Raw genomic sequence first — 21,083 nt, forward strand, 5'->3', positions numbered from 1 at the left:
GTAAATTGTTGGTTGCTATCGTGTTGTGCGTTATGGTATCGTCCTGTTTTTATGCTTGGCAACAAACCATGATCAGTTCTGCTAGGTTTCATATGATTCTGATTTATTTAGAGACACGGACCGTAACAGGTTCTTTCGGCTCACCAAGCCTCGCCGCCCAGCAACCCACCGATTTAACCCCTGGTCTAAGCAGGGCAATTTACAATGACCATTTAAGCTCCAAACCGGCACGTCTTTGGACTGCAGGAGAAAACTGGAGCTCCCGGTGGAAACCCACACGCACACAAGGATAACGTACAAGCTTTCTTAGAGGACGCCGGAACTGAATCCCAAACCACGACTCCCTTAGCTGTAATAGCGTTGCAGTAACCCTGGCCACAACTAGGTTTAATAAACTCTTCAAACGCACGTCTTCCAGACATGGGGTTGATGCACCATCAATAACTCACACTGAGACGTAGGCGAGATATCGGCTTTTATTGACTGGAAGAAGGAACCAGGAGTGAGTGTCTATCATACAAGGTCTTGGAGACTGAGGCCGAGCTTCAGGCCGCAGGTCTCCTTTATACAGGGGCCTGTGGGAGGAGCCACAGGAGCAGTCAGCAGGGGCGTGTCCCGACAGGCACATAGTTCACCACAGGGGTCAAATACGTATTTTATTATACGCCAAGTCATGGATAAACTAATGGCCTAGACTTCAATGGCCATCTTCTCTGGTTCCGGCCAAAATGTTTTAACCGGATAACGCATCCATAATTATCGTTAGCCTAAACTTCTGCCTCGCTAACTGCTGTTAACAGGCTGCCTCTCACTCTCCTTCATTATCAAGCATTCCTTCACAGAAGAACGCCCTTAGCAAACCAAGAATATTCTTCCACCTCTTCCTCTTCAAAGTTCTTCAATAGGAAGTCGCTTCTCCAATTATTGCTCTCCTCTCTTGGAACTATTGTTTGAATCTCAATCTTCCGGCGTCAATAAGAACGATCTCTGAAAAGGACAATTGCTCCTTTGTTCCTTCCCGGCTCATGTCCTTTCGTTTAGCTGCTTCGCTGTTGTCCACTAGGACGGTTTCGTTTGATCTACCAAAAGTTTACCCTACGTTTTACCAGGTTAACCGAAGCGTCACCTAAAATACTAGTGCCTATTTCCCTAAATCTGCTAACGATTTCCAGTTCAGCCTAATCTGAATTGCAAAACGGACGAACAGAAATTTCTTCCAACAATGAATTGAGTGAAGCAGCCAACCCTATCCCCTCACCCGCAATGTCGACAAAGACCTCACAATCTTTGTCATTTCTGACCCTACAGTTCACTTTTTCATCAGAAGGGTCTTGCTTTCATCTGTATTTCGTTGTACAACTTCACCCAAGCCGAAGCTCGTCTGCTGCCCAAATTTTCAGCCGTTGCTCTCTTCGCCACATTGGCTGGATTTCCTGCGGCTGCTCGTCATGAACTAGTTTAGCCAAATGTTTAGTTCCGGATCCCAAAACATCACTCACTCCTAAATCCTCCTCTTTCCAGCTCGACTCTAAGAAACTGCCATTATTGATTGTAGACCCCGTCCATCTCTGCACTTCGAACATTTGCATCGTCAATTCTAGTCCGATTGCACAATTTTGTTGAGGATGATAGCAACGAAATAGCTTCCTGTACGTGGTTGCTGCGCGATTCGGTCAGCGAGGCGCTGTTCGCAGCGGAACTGTACTTGCGGAGGAGTTGAAAGCGGTCACAGTTCAGCCGTTCGCTTTGCGGTCAGTGTTGGTTTTGAAACTCGCTGAAATGCCAACTTTGGAAGAAACTGAGAGCGGCAGCAGTTTAGTTCTAGGCTTGTATGGGTTCATCGCCGCGGCTTTCGCGGCGGCAGTGGTCATCCATTTCCTGAAAACTAACGCGCGTTTCAACTTAAACTGCTCTATTTGTATACAAATGGGGCTGCTGTTTCTCGGTTCCCGTCTGTTTTACAGTCATCTACCGCAGCTCGCTGGGGTCGTGCTTTTCGCTCTGTGTTCTTACCTGGTTTTCCGATCCGTCTGTTCTAATGCAATTCTTTCTCCGCATGGGAAGGCTGTTCTTATAACAGGTAAGCAAAACTGGCTTGGTTGTGTATTCGCGTCTCGCAGGGTATTGCGGTAGATTGTCGTTTCCATTCAAAGATAACTTAGCTTTGTTAAATTAAATAACAACCTACATTTATTCATCTATTTATGCCAAATGTTTCACGGACTAAAACTAACGACCTCTGTCCCTGGCATAATCCCTCCTGTTTGAATCGGAGCCGCACCTTTTGTGAGTTATGATTTGTGTCACTGAAACATGCTTTTCCCTTCTCCAGCTCTGAATCCCTTTTGCCGACCAACTTTCCAGCTCTTGGCTTCTTCCCTCCCCTCCTGTCTTCTCCTATCATTTCGGATCTCTCCTCCCCCTCACAAATCTCTTACTATCTCTTTTTTCAGTTAGTCCTGACGAAGGGACAGGAAACGTCGACTGTACCCGATAGATACTGCCTGGCTTGCTGTGTTCCACCAGCATTTTGTGTGTGTTGCTTGAATTTCCAGCATCTGCGGATCTCTTCCTGCTTGTGCGTTTGATTACGCGTCTGCTATCTGCGTTTGGGGAAAAAAAATGATTTTATTGGTACCTTATCTTTGGGCCTGACCAGTGCAGTCTGATAGGGAACTGATCTGGAATCCGGGACAGAAGCTGACCAAGAGCAACGTAATCAAAGCAGCGTGACGAAGGGGGCAGGGTGCAGACCCCAGGAACCGCAGTGTGAAGGATTTGTTGCGAGCTCTGCATACACCCGAGCAGCTTTCCACAGTGTGTGTGAATGAATCCCGGGGGCTCTGCCTTTCTGATTGAGCAGGACTGAGAGAGAGCCTGGCCAGTGAGGAAGGACGCTCCCAGGGGTGGCAATAGGTAGCCTGTGGTGCCACATGTTTCCATTCAGAAAAATCAATACAGTACCGGGCCATACTTCTGTGACGTTTGAAAGCTTTAAGTTTTTTGTCTCCGTTCCTGATGTTGACATTTTAGAATAACCATATAACCATATAACAATCACAGCACGGAAACAGGCCATCTTGGCCCTCCTAGTCCGTGCCGAACTCTTAATCTCACCTAGTCCCACCTACCCGCACTCAGCCCATAACCCTCCACTCCTTTCCTGTCCATATACCTATCCAATTTTACCTTAAATGACACAACTGAACTGGCCTCTACTACTTCTACAGGAAGCTCATTCCACACAGCTATCACTCTCTGAATAAAGAAATACCCCTCGTGTTTCCCTTAAACTTCTGCCCCCTAACTCTCAAATCATGTCCTCTCGTTTGAATCTCCCCTACTCTCAATGGAAACAGCCTATTCACGTCAACTCTATCCATCCCTCTCAAAATTTTAAATACCTCGATCAAATCCCCCCTCAACCTTCTATGCTCCAATGAATAGAGACCTAACTTGTTCAACCTTTCTCTGTAACTTAATTGCTGAAACCCAGGTAACATCCTAGTAAATCGTCTCTGCACTCTCTCTAATTTATTGATAACTTTCCTATAATTCGGTGACCAGAACTGCACACAATATTCTAAATTTGGCCTTACCAATGCCTTGTACAATTTTAACATTACATTCCAACTTCTGTACTCAATGCTTTGATTTATAAAGGCCAGCGTTCCAAAAGCCTTCTTCACCACCCTATCTACATGAGACTCCACCTTCAGGGAACTATGCACTGTTATTCCTAGATCTCTCTGTTCCTCTGCATTCCTCAATGCCCTACCATTTACCCTGTATGTTCTATTTGGATTATTCCTGTCAAAATGTAGAACCTCAAACTTCTCAGCATTAAACTCCATCTGCCAACGTTCAGCCCATTCTTCTAACTGGCATAAATCTCCCTGCAAGCTTTGAAAACCCACCTCACTATCCACAACACCTCCTACCTTAGTATCATCGGCATACTTACTAATCCAATTTACTACCCCATCATCCAGATCATTTATGTATATTACAAACAACATTGGGCCCAAAACAGATCCCTGAGGCACCTCGCTAGTCACCGGCCTCCATCCCGATAAACAATTATCCACCACTACTCTCTGGCATCTCCCATCTAGCCACTGTTGAATCCATTTTATTACTCCAGCATTAATACCTAACGACTGAACCTTCTTAACTAACCTTCCATGTGGAACTTTGTCAAAGGCTTTGCTGAAGTCAATATAGACTACATCCACTGCCTTACCCTCGTCAACATTCCTCATAACTTCTTCAAAAAATTCAATAAGGTTTGTCAAACATGACCTTCCACGCACAAATCCATGCTGGCTACTCCTAATCAGATCCTGCCTATCCAGATAATTATTAATACTATCTCTAAGAATACTTTCCATTAATTTACACACCACTGATGTCAAACTGACAGGTCTGTAATTGCTAGGCTTACTTCTAGAACCCTTTTTAAACAATGGAACCACATGAGCAATACGCCAATCCTCCGGCACAATCCCCGTTCCTAATGACATCTTAAAGATCTCCGTCAGACCTCCTGCTATTTCTACACAAACTTCCCTCAAGGTCCTGGGGTATATCCTGTCAGGACCCGGAGATTTATCCACTTTTAAATTTCTTAAAAGCACCAGTACTTCCACCTCTTTAATCGTCATAGGTTCCAAGACTTCCTTACTTGTTTCCCACACCTTACACAATTCAATATCCTTCTCCTTAGTGAATACCGAAGAGAAGAAATCGTTCAAAATCTCTCCCATCTCCCTCTGCTCCACACATAGCTGACCACTCTGATTCTCTAAGGGGCCAATTTTATCCCTCACTATCCTTTTGCTTTTAATATAACTGTAGAAACCTTTTGGATTTACTTTCACCTTATTTGCCAAACCAACCTCGTATCTTCTTTTAGCTTTTCTAATCTCTTTCTTAAGATTCCTTTTACATTCTTTATATTTCTCGAGCAATTCCTTTACTCCATGCTGCCTATATCTATTGTAGACATCCCCCTTTTTCCGAACCAAGTTTCTAATATCCCTTGAAAACCATGGTGCTTTCAAACCTTTAACCTTTCCTTTCAACCTAACAGGAACATAAAGATTCTGTACCCTCATAATTTCACCCTTAAATGACCTCCATTTTTCTATTACATCCTTCCCATAAAACAACTTGACCTAATCCACTCTCTCTAAATCCCTTCGCATCTCCTCAAAGTTAGCCTTTCTCCAATCAAAAATCTTAATTCTAGGTCCTGTCCTGCCCTTCTCCATAATTATATTGAAGCTAATGCTATAGTGATCACTGGACCCGAAGTGCTCCCCAACACATACATCTGTCAGCTGACCTATCGCATTCCCTAACAGGAGATCCAACACTGCCCCATCTCTAGTCAGTACTTTTATGTATTGTTGCAAAAAGCTATCCTGCACACATTTCACAAACTCTAAACCATCCAGCCCTTTTACAGAATGAGCTTCCCAGTCTATGTGTGGAAAATTAAAATCTCCCACAATCACCACCTTGTGTTTACTACAAATATCTGCTATCTCCTTACACATTTGCTCTTCCAACTCACGCTCCCCATTAGGTGGCCTATAATACACTCCTATCAGTGTTACTATACCCTTCCCACTCCTCAATTCCACCCAAATAGCCTCCCTAGAGGAGGTCTCTAATCTATCCTTCCAAAGCACCGCCATAAGGTTTTCTCGGACAAGCAATGCAACACCTCCTCCTCTGGCCCCTCCCACTCTATCACACCTGAAGCAACTAAACCCAGGAATATTTAGTTGCCAATCACACCCTTCCTGCAACCATGTTTCACTAATAGCTACAACATCATAATTCCAGGTATCCATCCACGCTTTAAGCTCATCCACCTTTCTTACAATGCTCCTAGCATTAAAATAGATACATCTAAGATACTCTCCACCTCTTCCTCTCTTTTCATCCCTAACAATGCATTCAAATTTATTATCCTTTTCTTTCTTCTCCCCTACATCTTCGGGCTGAGCGCATCCCTTCTCCATCACCTGCCTTTCCTCCCTCACACACTGTCTATTTACTTGCTCTACTGGTGAACTAACCTCCTCTCCCATGGTTTCCTCAACTTGATTCCCCCCCCCCCCCCACCTTACTAGTTTAAAGTCTGCCCTGTAGCCCTAGCAAACCTCCCCACTAGGATATTGGTCCCCCCAGGATTCAAGTGTAACCCGTCCTTCTTGAACAGGTTACGCCTGCCCCAGAAGAGGTCCCAATGATCCAGAAACTTGAATCCCTGCCCCCTGCTCCAATCCCACAGCCACGCATTCATCCTCCACCTAATTCTATTCCTACTCTCACTGTCGCATGGCACAGGCAGTAATCCCGAGATTACTACCTTTGCGGTCCTTCTTCTTAACTGCCTTCCTAACTCCCTATACTCTCATTTCAGGACCTCTTCCCCTTTCCTACCTATGTCATTGGTACCTACATGTACCACGACCTCTGGCTCCTCACCCTCCCACTTCAGGATATCTTGGACGCAATCAGAAACGTCCCGAACCCTGGCACCAGGGAGGCAAATTACCATTCTGGACACCCGATCACCTCCACAGAACCGCCTGTCTGAACCCCTGACTATCGAGTCCCCTATTACTATGGTCCTCTTTCTTCTATCCCTACCCTTCTGAGCTACAGGGCCGTCCTCTGTGCCGGAGGCCCGGCCACTGTCACTTCCACCAGGAAGGCTGTCCCCCCCAACAGTACTCAAACATGAGTACTTATTGTCAAGGGGTACAGCCACCGGGGTACTCTCTAGTACAGGGGTGGGCAAACTTTTTGACTTGTGGGCCACAAAGGGTTCTAAAATTTGACAGGGGGGCCGGACCAGGAGCAGATGGACGGAGTGTTTTGGTAGTACACCTCATAAGAGAAAATAAAATATCCTGGGATATGTAGAAAACATGTGCTTTAATTTCAATTGAAAATGAACAAATGCATTACAACAACATATCTGTCTTTGAAGTCCCATGGTATTTAGCTATTTATTGAAATGACTTTTAAAACACTGAAAATTAAATGAATAAAATAAAGCTTTTTTTAATAGTAACAGTTATTATTTTAAAGCACTGAAAATTCTGTTATCCTTCAAGATATTATCATCATCACTCTCCTCCTGACTGTCTTTATTTCAAAAACGGTAGGAGATGCAGGTCTACATGTCCTGCTCCTTCTTATTCAATTGTCCCCTGTGCCAAAACTCAACAACGACCAGCACAAGGACAGAACAGTGACAGCGCGCCAGTATGCGGAGCACGTTATTTGATCTGGAGCGCATTTTTTATTTTGAGAATGTATGTGCACCTGCGCACTACTCATGTCCATCACTTAACAGAAGTGACATGTAACATGTAAGGCTTATTGAAAAAAATATTTTCAAGTGCATTTTTTACATAACACAATGAAGAAACTTATTTTTAATTTCAGTGGGAACAGTGTTGTTGGTCTCCCTTTTTAGCCAGCGCATCAAAGTCTGGATTTAGTTTTGTTGTGGCGATTCTCAGGATGGATCTGAGGTGTTGGTCAGTTAACTTGGATCTGTGGCTGGCTTTGTTGATGTTCATGACGCTGAACGCCTGTTCACACAAATAGGTCGAGCCGAACAAAGAGTAAAGCGCAAATGTGGAGTAATACGCTGCACCTCAACAAAGGTCAATGTATATAGAGTGCGTCATCTATTGGGAAAACGACAGAATTGCGGGGAAAAAACGTTAACAAGGTTTATTAATATAATTTCATCAAGTTCTGCAGGCCGGATTAAAAAGCTTAACGGGCCGCATATGGCCCCCGGGCCGTAGTTTGCCCATGCCTGCTCTAGTACCTGCCTCTTCCCCTTCCTGACCGTGACCCACCTATCTGCCTCCCGTGGCCCCGGAGTGACCACCTGCCTGTAACTCCTCTCTATCACCTCCTCACTCTCCCTGACCAGGCGAAGGTCATCGAGCTGCAGCTCCAGTTCCCTAACTCGGTCCCTCAGGAGCTGCAGTTTGGTGCACCTGGCGCAGATGTGGACGTCCGGGAGGCTCGGAGACTCCAGGATCTCCCACATCCGACACCGAGAACAACAAGCTGCCCTCACACTCATACTTCCTGAATAACTGAAAATAACAAGGAGAACTAAAAGATAAGCGTACTGTGCCCCCTGAGCCCAAGCCCTACACTCTGCTCCCGGTGCACTCCGCTGCCCGCAAACGAAGCTGCCCGCTTCTTAAGGCTGCGTTCTTTTTATATCTTCCCGCCTTCCCAGGCCTCCTCACGCGCCTGCGCAGTCCCGCCTCTCAGAACTCCGATCTGAGACGCAATTGGACAATTTGAAAATGGCTGCCACTGCACTTCCTCTCAAAGCCTCGCTGTCCTCTTCCAAAAGAGCTAATTTCGAAAAAATAATTTCGAAATGAAGTCAAATCCACATCATACTCTAGGGAGGCCGTAAAAACAACTTGCTATTGTACGGGGAGGGCCGGTCCCGTCCCAGCTGCATCGGTTCTTCCCTCAGGGGGTGGGGGGGGTTGGGACAGGGATAGCAGCAGCCACACAGGGAGCGGCTGGGGAAGGGGACCTGGCTGAAACGGGCAAGGTGAACCGGGGCGACTGGTCTCTCTCTGATGCTCCTGAAGTCGGTAGTCTAATCGGATGGCCAGACAGTCCGTGTCGTCTCTCGCGGTCAACTCATCCTTGATCTGATCCGAGAGGCCCTGCCGAGACTCCTCTCGTGGGGCCTCGTCACTCCACCCGGTCTGCGGCCAAGGTCCGGAACTCGACGGAACACTTCGTGAAGCCTGGCGGAGAGCAAGCGGTCGGCTCACGGAGACCTTGCTGCGAATGGATTGCTGGAAAACCTCTCATTTCGGTGACAAAGGAGGGGTAGGAGGAACAAACCTCCGGCCGGTTATCCCACACCGCGGTGGCCCAAGCCAAGGCTTCCCCTCGTAGCAACCCCATGATGTACGCTATCTTCCATCTGTCAGAAGCGTTGGTACGCGGCTGCAGATCGAAAACCAGGGAGCGTTGGAGCAGGAAGGCCCGGCATCTGCCTAGGTCCCCGGCGTAGGGTTCAGGCTCGGGCACAGGCGGTTCTCGAGAGGATGGGATTGTGGACTCTGAGGCCGAAGCCGTCCCGAGCGGAGTGGTTTGGGTAGCTGGGGACCTTGGAGGGGGCGGGGAGGCCAAAGCGGAGACCTGGTCCATCCGTTCACTGACATTCTGCACGTTCATGGTTAGTGTCCGAAGGTTGTCTGTGATCTCCTGAAGCAGTTGATCATGGGCTCCCAACAGGTAGCCCTGGCTGGTCAGGGCCTCTCCTACGGGATCCATGCCTGCTGGGTTCATAGTGGTCAGTTCGTTCTGTTACGGGGGCGACGGCGGAGACCCCATGTGCAGGACACTAGCATGTCGACTCAGTTGGAGAGGCTGTCGTAGACTCGAATGTAGAGCAGAAAACCAGGGGGATCTTGACAAGGAGACGGGATTCGCAGGGATTCTCTAGAACTAGGACGGAACTTAGAATTGCCGATTCCAATCGGAATAGGGAGGGATGTATCACACAAGGATTGACCAACGAACTGGCAACCTGTGTTAGGGTCGTCCTCGTTTTTATTTCCCATTCTCTGATTGAAAGCCAGATGTACGGTAATTGGGTAACTAACAGCAATTAACTGAAATTGGGGCATGATCAGGGAGAAAGGAGTGTTAAAGGGGAACGGCCGACCGGAACCATGACACACTCCTGTATGCCCTCTCATCTCCATCGGAGTTTCTACCAACAACGGCAGAATCATCAGCAAATTTATAGGTAGTATTTAAGCTATGCCAAGCCGCACAGTCATGATTACAGAGACTTGGCTGGCACCAGGGCAGGAATGGATTCCCAATATTCCTGGATTTCATGCTTTAAAAGGGATAGAGGGGGTGGAGAAAGGGGAGGAGGGGTGGCATTACTGGTCAGGGATACTATTACAGCTACAGAAAGGGTGGGTAATGTAGCAGGTGGAAGTCAGGAATGGGAAGGGAGCAGTTACTCTACTGGTGGTATTCTATAGGCCCTCTGGTAGCAGCAGAGATACCGAGGAGCAGATTGGGAGGCAGATTTTGGAAAGGTGCAAAAATAACAGGGTTGTTATCATGGGTGACTTTAACTTCCCTAATATTGATTGGCACTTGATTAGTTCCAAGGGTTTAGATGGGGCAGAGTTTGTTAAGTGTGTCCAGGATGGATTCCTGTCACAGTATGTTGACAGGCCAACTAGGGGGAATGCCATACTAGATCTAGAATTAGGTAACAAACTGGGTCAGGTCCCAGATCTCTTAGTGTGTGAGCATCTGGGGGACAGTGATCTCCGCTCCCTGACCTTTAGCATTATCATGGAAAAGGATAGAATCAGAGAGGACAGGAAAATTTTTAATTGGGAAAGGGCAAATTATGAGGCTATAAGGCTAGAACTTGCGGGTGTGAATTGAGATGATGTTTTTGTAGGGAAATGTACTATGGACATGTGGTCAATGTTTAAGGATCTCTTGCAGGATGTTAGGGATAAATTTGTCCCAGTGAGGAAAATAAAGAATGGTAGGGTGAAGGAACCTTGGGTGACAAGTAAGGTGGAAAATCTAGTCAGGTGGAAGAAGGCAGAATACATGAGGTTTAGGAAGCAAGGATCAGATGGGTCTATTGAGGAATATACGGTAGCAAGAAAGCAGCTTAAGAAGGAGCTGAGAAGAGCAAGAAGGGGGCATGAGAAAGCCTTGGTGAGTAGGTTAAAGGAAAACCCCAAGACATTCTTCAATTATGTTGTTACGTCCGTAGCCCCCTCCTTTGTAAGAATCGCAAGATCACTGTTGGGTTGGGTCAAGGGGCCCAGGAAATGAGAAAGAGATGTGCAGAATGTCTCGTTTCCCCGGCGATGTAAAGCTACGGGACATGGCCATTGTCTCCGGAAGGCGAAGTGTGGATTGGAGACTATGCTACGTGAACGCCCTCAGGCAAAGTGGGCTGGTTGAGGGAGAGATTGCATCACCCCCAACCTGATTGACATCTACGACCCTGCGAGTCAGGATAAAAGAGGGTCTGTAGGAACAGCCCCTCAGACGCACCAGAAGAAACGTTAAGCGACCATGTAACAGCAGGAAGTCACCTGAAGGAGGCCGTTGCTGGAACTGGTGGCTGGCACCACGGAAAATGGCTTTTAGCTAACAACGGGGAAATCCACTCCCCTGACTCAACGGATTGGCATCATAAAAGACCTGGGCAAGTTTAAACCGCCTCGCTCTTAAACCCAAAAACGCTGCAGCTTGAATGAACTAACAGTGACTGTTATCTTTCCATCGGACAATACATTATCCCCTAGACAACGATAGAGCTATTTCTTATTGGTTATTATTATACCCACGCTTTAGATTTAGTATTGACAACATATATTATCTGTATGTTTGCATTAATCTTATTTTTGTGCCCCTTTATTAATAAATACTTTAAAAAAATAGTACCATCAGACTTCAACGGACCTCTCTATCTTTGCTGGTAAGTGACCCAGTTACTGGGTTTCGTAACAATGTGAAGAACAAAAGGATGACAGGAGTGAAGGTAGGACCGATTAGAGATAAAAGTGGGAAGATGTGCCTGGAGGCTGTGGAAGTGAGCGAGGTCCTCAATGAATACTTCTCTTCGGTATTCACCACTGAGAGGGAACTTGATGACGGTGAGGACAATATGAGTGAGTTTGATGTTCTGGAGCATGTTGATATTAAGGGAGAGGATAAAATACATTGGAGTTGTTAAAATACATTAGGACGGATAAGTCCCCGGGGCCTGACGGAATATTCCCCAGGCTGCTCAACGAGGCGAGGGAAGAGATTGCTGAGCCTCTGACTAGGATTTTTATGTCCTCGTTGTCCACGGGAATGATACCGGAGGATTGGAGGGAGGCGAATGTTGTCCCCTTGTTCAAAAAAGGTAGTAGGGATAGTCCAGGTAATTATAGACCAGTGAGCCTTACATCTGTGGTGGGAAAGCTGTTGGAAAAGGTTCTTGGAGATAGGACCTATGGGCATTTAGAGAATTATGGTCTGATCAGGGACAGTCAGCATGGCTTTGTGAAGGGCAGATCATGTCTAGCAAGCCTGATAGAGTTCTTTGAGGAGGTGTCAAGGCATATAGATGAGGGTAGTGCAGTGGATGTGATCTACGTGGATTTTAGTAAGACATTTGACAAAGTTCCACACAGTAGGCTTATTCAGAAAGTCAGAAGGCATGGGATTCGGGGAAGTTTGGCCAGGTGGATTCAGAATTGGCTTGCCTGCAGAAGGCAGAGAGTCGTGGTGGAGGGAGTACATTCAGACTGGAGGGTTGTGACTAGTGGTGTCCCACAAGGATCTGTTCTCGGACCTACTTTTCGTGATTTTTATTAACGACCTGGATGTGGGGGTAGAAGGGTGGGTTGGCAAGTTTGCAGGTGACACAAAGGTTGGTGGTGTTGTAGATAGTGTACAGGATTGTCGAAGATTGCAGAGAGACATTGATAGGATTGTTATGTACCTGTGACACGTGACAGTGGTGTACTTGTCACATGACAGGTGTTGAAGCTATACTGGACTTGAGGTAATGATCTTGTAATGGTGGAGTGACGTCATTTTCCCACCAGTAGAGGTCATGTGACAGGTTTTTTTTTACAGGGTATAAAAGGAGGACCCCTCCCAGTGAGGAGGGGCAGTTCGTGGCTGGATTTGCCATTTTGACTTCATGCCACTGCGTGATTTAATGTTATGACACAGTTCAGTTGAACGATGAAGTTTTATTTAATGCCTAAAGTTTAAAAGGTCATTGCCAGCAGTTTCTTTATAATACTGCTAGTTGAGAATCAGTGGAGAGTGAAGATCGGAGTTGGGGAGCTGAAATATCGAGGAAAGTTGATTTCGACGGTGAAACAGGTTCGACCTTGTTTGATCCTCATTCGGAAGGAATTTGTTGACTGTCCCCGTGTTAATCCCTGTGAATAGCAGAAAGGATTGGGAACAGTTTTGTAAAGGAAAGGTCAGTGCCTTTAAGCCGTTACGTTCCATCTTTGTAAAATTCTTAGTGGGAAAAGTTCGATTTGGGAACCGAAACAACACGACGTGAAAGAGAATTTAAATCGTCTTAAAAAGTCTCTCCTTTAAATGGTCTGTAAACATTTTGAACTTTTGCAATACTACTTTGAAGAACTGCTTTTGCAACATGGCTTTAAGAACTGTTTAAGCTTTATCGCTTTAAGTACTGTTTAAGCTGCTGCACAGCAGCTGATTTCCGGTTATGTTAGTGATTTGTTTACTTTTGGGGGGTTTGTTTTTCAGTGTTTAATAAACGTTTTGTTTGTTATAAAATCCCTGCCTCACTCATATATTTATTGTTGCTGAATCCGTAACAGTATGCAGAAGTGGGCTGAGAAGTGGCAGATGGAGTTCAACCCAGAGAAGTGTGAGGTGGTACACTTTGAAAGGACGAACTCCAAGGCAGAGTATAAAGTAAATGGCAGGATACTTGCTAGTGTGGAGGAGCAGAGGGATCTGGGGGTACATGTCCACAGATCCCTGAAAGTTGCCTCACAGGTAGATAGGGTAGTTAAGAAAGCTTATGGGGTGTTAGTTTTCATAAGTTGAGGGATAGAGTTTAAGTGACGCGATGTAATGATACAGCTCTATAAAACTCTAGTTAGGCCACACTTGGAGTACTGTGTCCAGTTCTGGTTGGCTCACTATAGGAAGGATGTGGAAGCATTGGAAAGGGTACAGAAGAGATTTACCAGCGCTGCCTGGTTTAGAGAGAATGGATTATGATCAGAGATTAAGGGTACTAGAGCTTTACTCTTTGGAGAGAAGGGGGATGAGAGGAGACATGATAGAGGTGTACAAGATATTAAGAGGAATAGACAGAGTGGACAGCCAGCGCCTCTTCCCCAGGGCACCACTGCTCAGTACAAGTGGACATGGCTTTAAGGTAAGGGGTGGGAAGTTCAAGGAGGATATTAGAGGAAGGTTTTTCTCTCAGAGACTGGTTGGTGCGTGGAATGCACTGCCTGAGTCAGTGGTGGAGGCAGATACACTAGTGAATTTTAAGAGACTACTAGATGGGTATATGGAGGAATTTAAGGTGGGGGGGTTATATGGGAGGCAGGGTTTGAGGGTCGGCACAACATTGTGCTGTACTATTCTATGTTCTATACAGAGAGTAGAGCAGTGGGCTAAGCACGCACCCCTGAGTTGCACCAGTGTAGATCATCAGTGAGGGGGAGATGTTATTACCAATCCGCACAGACTGTGGTCTTCTGGTTAGGAAGTTGAGAATCCAATTGCCTAGGTTCTGCAACTTCTCAATCAGGATTGTGAGAATGATGGTACTAAATGATGAGCTATAGTCGATGAACAGCATCCTGACATAGGTGCTTGTGTTGTCCAGGTGGTCTAAGACTGTGTGTAGAGCCATTGAGATTGAATCTGCCACTGACCTATTGTGGCGATAGGCAAATTTCAATGGGTCCAGGTCCTTGCTGAGGCAGGAATTCAGTCTAGTCATGACCAACCTCTCAAAGCATTTCATCGCTGTAAATGTGAGTGCTACTGAGCGATAGACATATTGAGCATATCTACATGAAATGTTACTGCAGGAAAACAGCAACCATCATCAAAGATCCTCACCACCCAGACCATGCTCTTTTCTCACTTCTGCCATCAGGTAGAAGGTACAGGTGCCTCAAGACTCGTACCACCAGGTTCAGGAACAGTGACAACCCTCAACCATTGGGGTCCTGAACAAAAGAGGACAACTACACTCATTCTGTTTCTGCTGTACCCACAACTAATGATCTCACTTTGAAGACTTCTCATTTCATGCTCATTATCTAGTGCTATTTATTTGTGATTGCTTTTGCTCAGTTCATTGATCCAGTTTACACTACTGTTCTGTAGACTTGCTGAGCACGTCCACGGGAAGAAGAGTCTTAGAGTTGTATGCGGTGACATGTATGTATAGTACACTGATAATAAATATTACTTTCAACTTTGCACTTTAAGCAGACTAACAGAATGCATTTGTCCCTGAACTGGCGTGACCATGCTGTTTGTTTATTCAAAGCTACTCTGATAACATATTTTAATTTGAACTTTGTGCTTTAAAGTACCAATGTGCTGCGTGTGCTACACATAGCGCTGAAATAACGACACGGAGTCAATGAACTGCACTTACAAAAAGATTTTATTCGAACTATGCGGCCTCGCTTTAAAGCCTTCCTGATCCCGCCCTCCCCGGGTGCGGATGCTGTAGGGGGCATGTATTCATAGTCCTGTCCCGCGCGTGGGCTTTTCCCCTTGCTGGTGAAGCAGACTTGGCACCCATTTGGTACTGGCCTTTGTGCCAGCGTGCTGGCCATTTGTGAGCCGGTTCAACTGCGCTAGGAAGTGGGTCGCCACATAACCCCACCCCCCAGAACTGGCGATACACCCCCCAATGTCCACAGTCTGGGCTGGACCCTGTTTGGGAGGTCGGCCTTTGTGCCACGGTGCCGGAAACTCGTCCAGCTGCACCACATCCACATGGGCCGGTTTGAGTCGGTCCACCGTGAAAACCTCCTCTCTCCCCCCAACGTCCAGCACGAACGTGGACTCGTTGTTCCTGAGCACCGTAAACGGCCCCTCGTAGACAGTTCTGCAGGTCTTTGGGTATGCAGGTCGGGTTCTGCCCATGCTGCGAAGTGGGTATGGGGGCCAGGTTGCCGAGCCTCTCGCGTAGCCTGCCCAGGACTGCTGCGGGTTCTTCCTCGTGCCCTCTTGGGGCTGGTATGAACTCGCTGGGGACGACCAGGGGTGCGCTGTACACCAACTTGGCCGACGAGGCATGCAGATCATCTTTGGGCACCGTGCGGATGCCGAGCAGGACCCAAGGAAGCTCGTCCACCCAGATAGCTCCTCGCAGGCGGGCCATGAGAGCCGACTTCAGGTGATGGTGGAAACGCTCCACTAGCCCGTTCGACTGTGGGTGGTAGGCAGTGGTGTGGTGCAGCTGGGTCCCCAAAAGGCTGGCCATAGCTGACCACAGGCTAGAGGTGAACTGGATGCCTCTGTCAGAGGTTATGTGGGCCGGTACACCAAAGCAGGACACCCAGGTAGCGATCAGTGCACGGGCGCAAGATCCGGAGGTGGTGTCGGTGAGCGGGATCGCCTCTGGCCATCTTGTGAACCGGTCCACGATAATCAGGAGGTGCCGCTCCTCGCAACACTAACAGGGGGCCCACGATATCCACATGAATGTGGTCGAAATGCCGGTGGGTGGGGTGGAACTGCTGCGGCAGAGCTTTGGTGTGCCGCTGCACCTTGGCCTTCTGGCAGTGCATGCACGTTCTGGCCCATTCACTGACCTACTTGCGGAGTCCGTGCCAAACGAACCTGCTGGAGACCATCCGGAGGGTTGTCCGGATGGAGGGGTGCACTAAGTTATGAATGGAGTCGAAAACGCGTCGCCGCCAAGGTGCCGGGACGACGGGACGGGGCTGGCCGGTGGCGACGTCACAGAGTAGGGTCCTCTCACCTGGGCCTACGGGGAGGTCCTGGAGCTGCAAATCGGAGACTGCAGTTCTGTAACTCAGGATCTCCTCGTCTGCCTGCTGCGCCTCTTCCAGTGCCTCAAAGTCTACCCCTTGGGAAAGGGCATGAATGTTAGGGCAAGAGAGTGCATCCGCCACATTGTCCTTACCCGAGACGTGCCGGACATCCGTCATGTATTCAGAGATGTAGGACAGATGGCGCTGCTGGCGGGACGACCAGGGATCGGACACCTTCATGACGCAAAGATAAGCGGTTTGTGGTCCGTGAACGCGGTGAAGGGCCGACCTTCTAAGAAGTACCTGAAATGCCGGATTGCCAGGTAGAGCGCCAACAGTTCCCGGTCGAAAGCACTGTATTTGAGCTCGGGTGGCTGCAGGTGTTTGCTGAAAAAGGCCAGGGGTTGCCAGCGACCCGCGATGAGCTGTTCCAGCACCCCACCGACTGCCGTGTTAGATGCGTCCACTGTGAGGACGGTAGGGGCGTCCATTCTGGGGTGCACTAGCATCGCGGAGTTTGCCAAGGCTTCTTTCATTTTAATGAAAGCGGCAGCGGACTCCTCGTCCCAGGTAATGTCCTTGCCCGGACCTGACATCAGGGCGAACAGGGGCGCATGATTCGGGCAGCTGAAGGGAGGAAACGGTGGTAGAAATTTACCATACCTACGAATTCCTGAAGGCCTTTGATTGTGGTCGGTCGGGGGAAATAGCAGACTGCGTCTACCTTGTTGGGCAGAGGGGTTGCCCCGTCTGTAGTGATCCTGTGGCCTAGGAAGTCGATGGTGTCGAGCCCGAACTGGCATTTGGCCGGGTTGATTGTTAGACTGTATTCACTCAGTCAGGCGTAGAGTTGACATAGGTGGGACAGATGCTCCTGATGACTGCTTCTGGCTATGAGGATGTTGTCCAAATAGATGAATGTGAAGTCCAGGTCACGTCCCACCGTGTCCATTAACCGCTGGAACATCTGTGTGGCATTCTTCAGGCCGAACGGCATGCGGAGGAACTCAAAAAGGCCGAACGGGGTGATGAGAGCCGTTTTGGGGACATCGTCCGGATGCATCAGGATTTGATGGTATCCCCGGATGAGGTCTACCTTGGAGAAGATCCGTGCGCAGTGCAGGTTTGCTGCAAAGTCCTGAATGTGCGGTACAGAGTAGCGGTCCGGTGTGGTAGCCTCGTTCAGCCTGCGGTAGTCGCCGCACGGTCTCCAGTCCCCTGTCGCTTTGGGCACCATGTGCAGGGGGGAGGCCCATGGGCTGTCGGACTGCCGGATGATCCCCAATTCCTCCATCCTCTGGAACTCCTCCTTTGCCAGTCGGAGCTTGTCCGGGGGAAGCCTTAGAGCACGGGTGTGGAGGGGTGGTCCCTGGGTCGGGATGTGATGCTGTACGCCGTGTCTGGGCATGGCTGCTGTGAACTGCGGTGCCAGAACCGATGGGAAATCCACCAGGACTCTGGTGAAGTCGTTGTCGGACAGCGTGACGGAGTCTCGGTGTGGGGCCGGCAACTGGGCTTCACCCAGGGAGAACGTCTGAAAGGTCTCAGTGTGGACCAGTCTCTGCCTGGGCAGGTCCACCAGCAGGCTGTGAGACCGCAAAAAATCCACGCACAGGAGCGTTTGGGCAACGGCGACCAGTGTGAAGTCCCAGGTGAACCGGCTGGAGCCGAACTGTAGCTGCACTGTACGGGTGCCGTAGGTCCTTACTGTGCTGCCGTTCACGGCCCTCAAGGTGGGACCTGGTGCCCCGTTGCGGGTGTCATAACTCGTCAGAGGTCAGACGCTGATCTCAGCACCAGTGTCGACCAGAAAACAGCGTCCCGACCGCTTGTCCCACACATACAGGATGCTATCCCGATGGCCAGCCGCCATAGCCATCAGCGGCGGCTAGCCCTGGCATTTCCCGGGAACTTGCAGGGTGGGCGACAGTGGCGGGCTTCTGCGCCCCACCGCTGGTGGTAGAAGCGCCATTGTTCGTTGGGCTCCCCACCCCAGCCTCTGGGGTTAGCGGTCTCTGCTCTGTGGCCGGGCCTGGTCAGGTCTGCTGCTGGGAGCATGGCCTGGTGATCTGTGCGACGGATGCCCCACTCTCCTTCTTGGCTTTCCACAGCAAGTCCGCCCGGGCTGCCACCTTCCAGGGGTCGCTGAAATCCGTGTCGGACAGTATTGGAGTATAAAAATATTATGGAGTATAAAAGTTGTATTATTTGCAGTGTAACCAAAACTATGTAGTCAGCTTGCTATGCATGTATCCAAAATGAAATCCTAGGAATGTAGAAGACAATGGTGTGTTAAAGGTAGCTAAAGAGATGTAGTCAGCTTTGAAACTTGCTATTTGCTATGCATGTACCCAATTTAGCAGGAGAATGGAGTATTAAGAATGAACACTTGCTATTTGCTAGAGAATGAAATCTTAGGAATGTAAAAGACAATGGTGTGTTAATGAGAGGTAGCTAAGAGATGTAGATTAGAACATGATTAAGTCAATGGGACGTACGTGTGGTACGTGTGAAACTGGACCAGGAGATTGATATAAAAAATGCCGTGTCCGGGGATCGGTGGGCAATCAGCGACTAGCTCAATGACTGTCTCAGCTTTGATTTGCAAATTAAAGTTTAACCCTTCCTGAAGAATCTTCTGCATCTCCTGGTCATTTGTGAGGCACGAAAAACCACGACAACAGCAGCAGGCGTATGTCCTCGGGCAGCTGCTCCAGGAATGCCTGCTCAAACATGAGGCAGGGCTTGTGTCCTCCGGCCAGGGACAGCATCTCGTTCATTAAAGCCGATGGAGGTCTGTCTCCCAAACCATCCAGGTGCAGTAAGCGGGCAGCCCGCTCGCGCCGTGAGAGTCCGAAAGTCCTTATGAGCAGGGCTTTGAATTCAGTGTATTTGCCATCCGCTGTACGAACTCCTCAACCTGGGCCGCTGTGTCCTGGTCGAGGGAGCTCACCACGTAGTAGTAACATGTGTCCTCCGACATTATCTGCTGAACGTGGAATTGGGCTTCTGCTTGCTGGAACCAGAGGTGAGGTCGCAGCGTCCAGAAGCTTGGCAGTTTCTGCATGAACAGATGCAGCATCAGTCATCTTCAGCCCAAATATCGTTTGGACCGTCGGGGTCACTAATTGTAGCGGTGTGCTACACGCAGCGCTGAAATAACGACACTGAGTCAATGAACTGCAGTTACAAAAAGATTTTATTCGAACTTAGCGGCCTCGCTTTAAAGCCTTCTTGATCCCGCCCTACCCAGGCGCGGATGCTGTAGGGGGCACGTATTCACAGTCCTGTCCCGCTCGTGGATGCTGTAGGGGGCACGTATTCACGGTCCTGTCCCGCTCGTGGATGCTGTAGGGGGCACGTATTCACAGTCCTGTCCCGCTCGTGGATGCTGTAGGGGGCACGTATTCACGGTCCTGTCCCGCTCGTGGATGTTGTAGGGGGCACGTATTCACAGTCCTGTCCCGCTCGTGGATGCTGTAGGGGGCACGTATTCACGGTCCTGTCCCGCTCGTGGATGCTGTAGGGGGCACGTATTCACGGTCCTGTCCCGCTCGTGGATGCTGTAGGGGGCACGTATTCACGGTCCTGTCCCGCTCGTGGATGCTGTAGGGGGCACGTATTCACGGTCCTGTCCCACGCGCGGGCTTTTCCCCTTGCTGGTGAAGCAGACTTGGGACCCTTTTGGGACTGGCCTTTATGCCGGCGCGCTGGCTATTTGTGAGCCGGTTCGAGTGTGCTAGGAAGTGGGTCGCCACACCAAGCTGTTTCTTGATATTCTGTTGGCATTTCCATGACCAAATATCCTACATTGAATATTGTGATGATCCCAAGTAGGCAGATCTTCATTGAACCAACTGTCACAACCACGGATTTGGCAGCGCAGCAAATATGGTAACTGTGCTCATGAACATGCTCGTGTCAGCGAATTATTATTTCATTGTGATAGTATTTAACTCCATTCATTCCATCATGGTGCTTGTCGAGACTTAAACCCAGCACAGCGACGCTTTGCTGCCTGTTTGCATTCGGCTTTGCCTGAGAAATTGGACTGTCAAGTCAACCGACTCTGAAGACTAGCGGTGTTCATTTTATATTTGGTTATTCCTTTCAGCCGCAGTGTAGGCTTCTTTTACCATTTGAGAGTTTTAGTTAACAGCCCCATTTGGCCTAGCGTTTTCTTTCCCTCTGGCTCTGTTCGCATTAAAGTCTGTGAGCTATTGACCCGCTTCAGTGTCTCTTGCTTGGGCCACATCGGAACCCAGCGGCAGCAACCATGTAAATACAATGCTTCCACCAGGCGCTGCGTGTCCTGGAACGAGAGACTAAACATTTGATTCTTCAAAGCCTTTTCTCTATTGTCAGGTACTTAATGGAACACATTCTACATGGCTGGATGGAGTACGACTTCAACAACTGTCAAGAAGATTGACGTCATGCTGAGTAAAACAGCTTATTTAATTGGCATTTCAACCACCC

The 21,083-nt window shown here is 48.6% G+C and overlaps 1 protein-coding gene across 2 annotated transcripts in view; it reads left to right on the top strand.

The window, feature by feature from the left end:
* The first annotated feature begins 461 nt into the window (after window positions 1-461).
* The window catches only part of LOC132406767 (11-beta-hydroxysteroid dehydrogenase type 2-like), an 83,032-nt gene continuing 62,410 nt past the window's right edge, over window positions 462-21,083 (top strand). Inside the window, exon 1 of one of the 2 annotated variants that reach the window (XM_059992730.1) lies at window positions 462-2,080. In XM_059992730.1, the coding sequence (XP_059848713.1) occupies window positions 1,780-2,080 (301 nt within the window). In that variant the 5' untranslated portion in view covers window positions 462-1,779. The remainder of the gene's footprint in view (window positions 2,081-21,083) is intronic. The other variant, XM_059992728.1, reaches the window with a different exon arrangement.

This window comes from Hypanus sabinus, chromosome 17 (genome assembly GCF_030144855.1).
Source record: "Hypanus sabinus isolate sHypSab1 chromosome 17, sHypSab1.hap1, whole genome shotgun sequence".
In the NCBI taxonomy this organism is placed as follows: domain Eukaryota; kingdom Metazoa; phylum Chordata; class Chondrichthyes; order Myliobatiformes; family Dasyatidae; genus Hypanus; species Hypanus sabinus.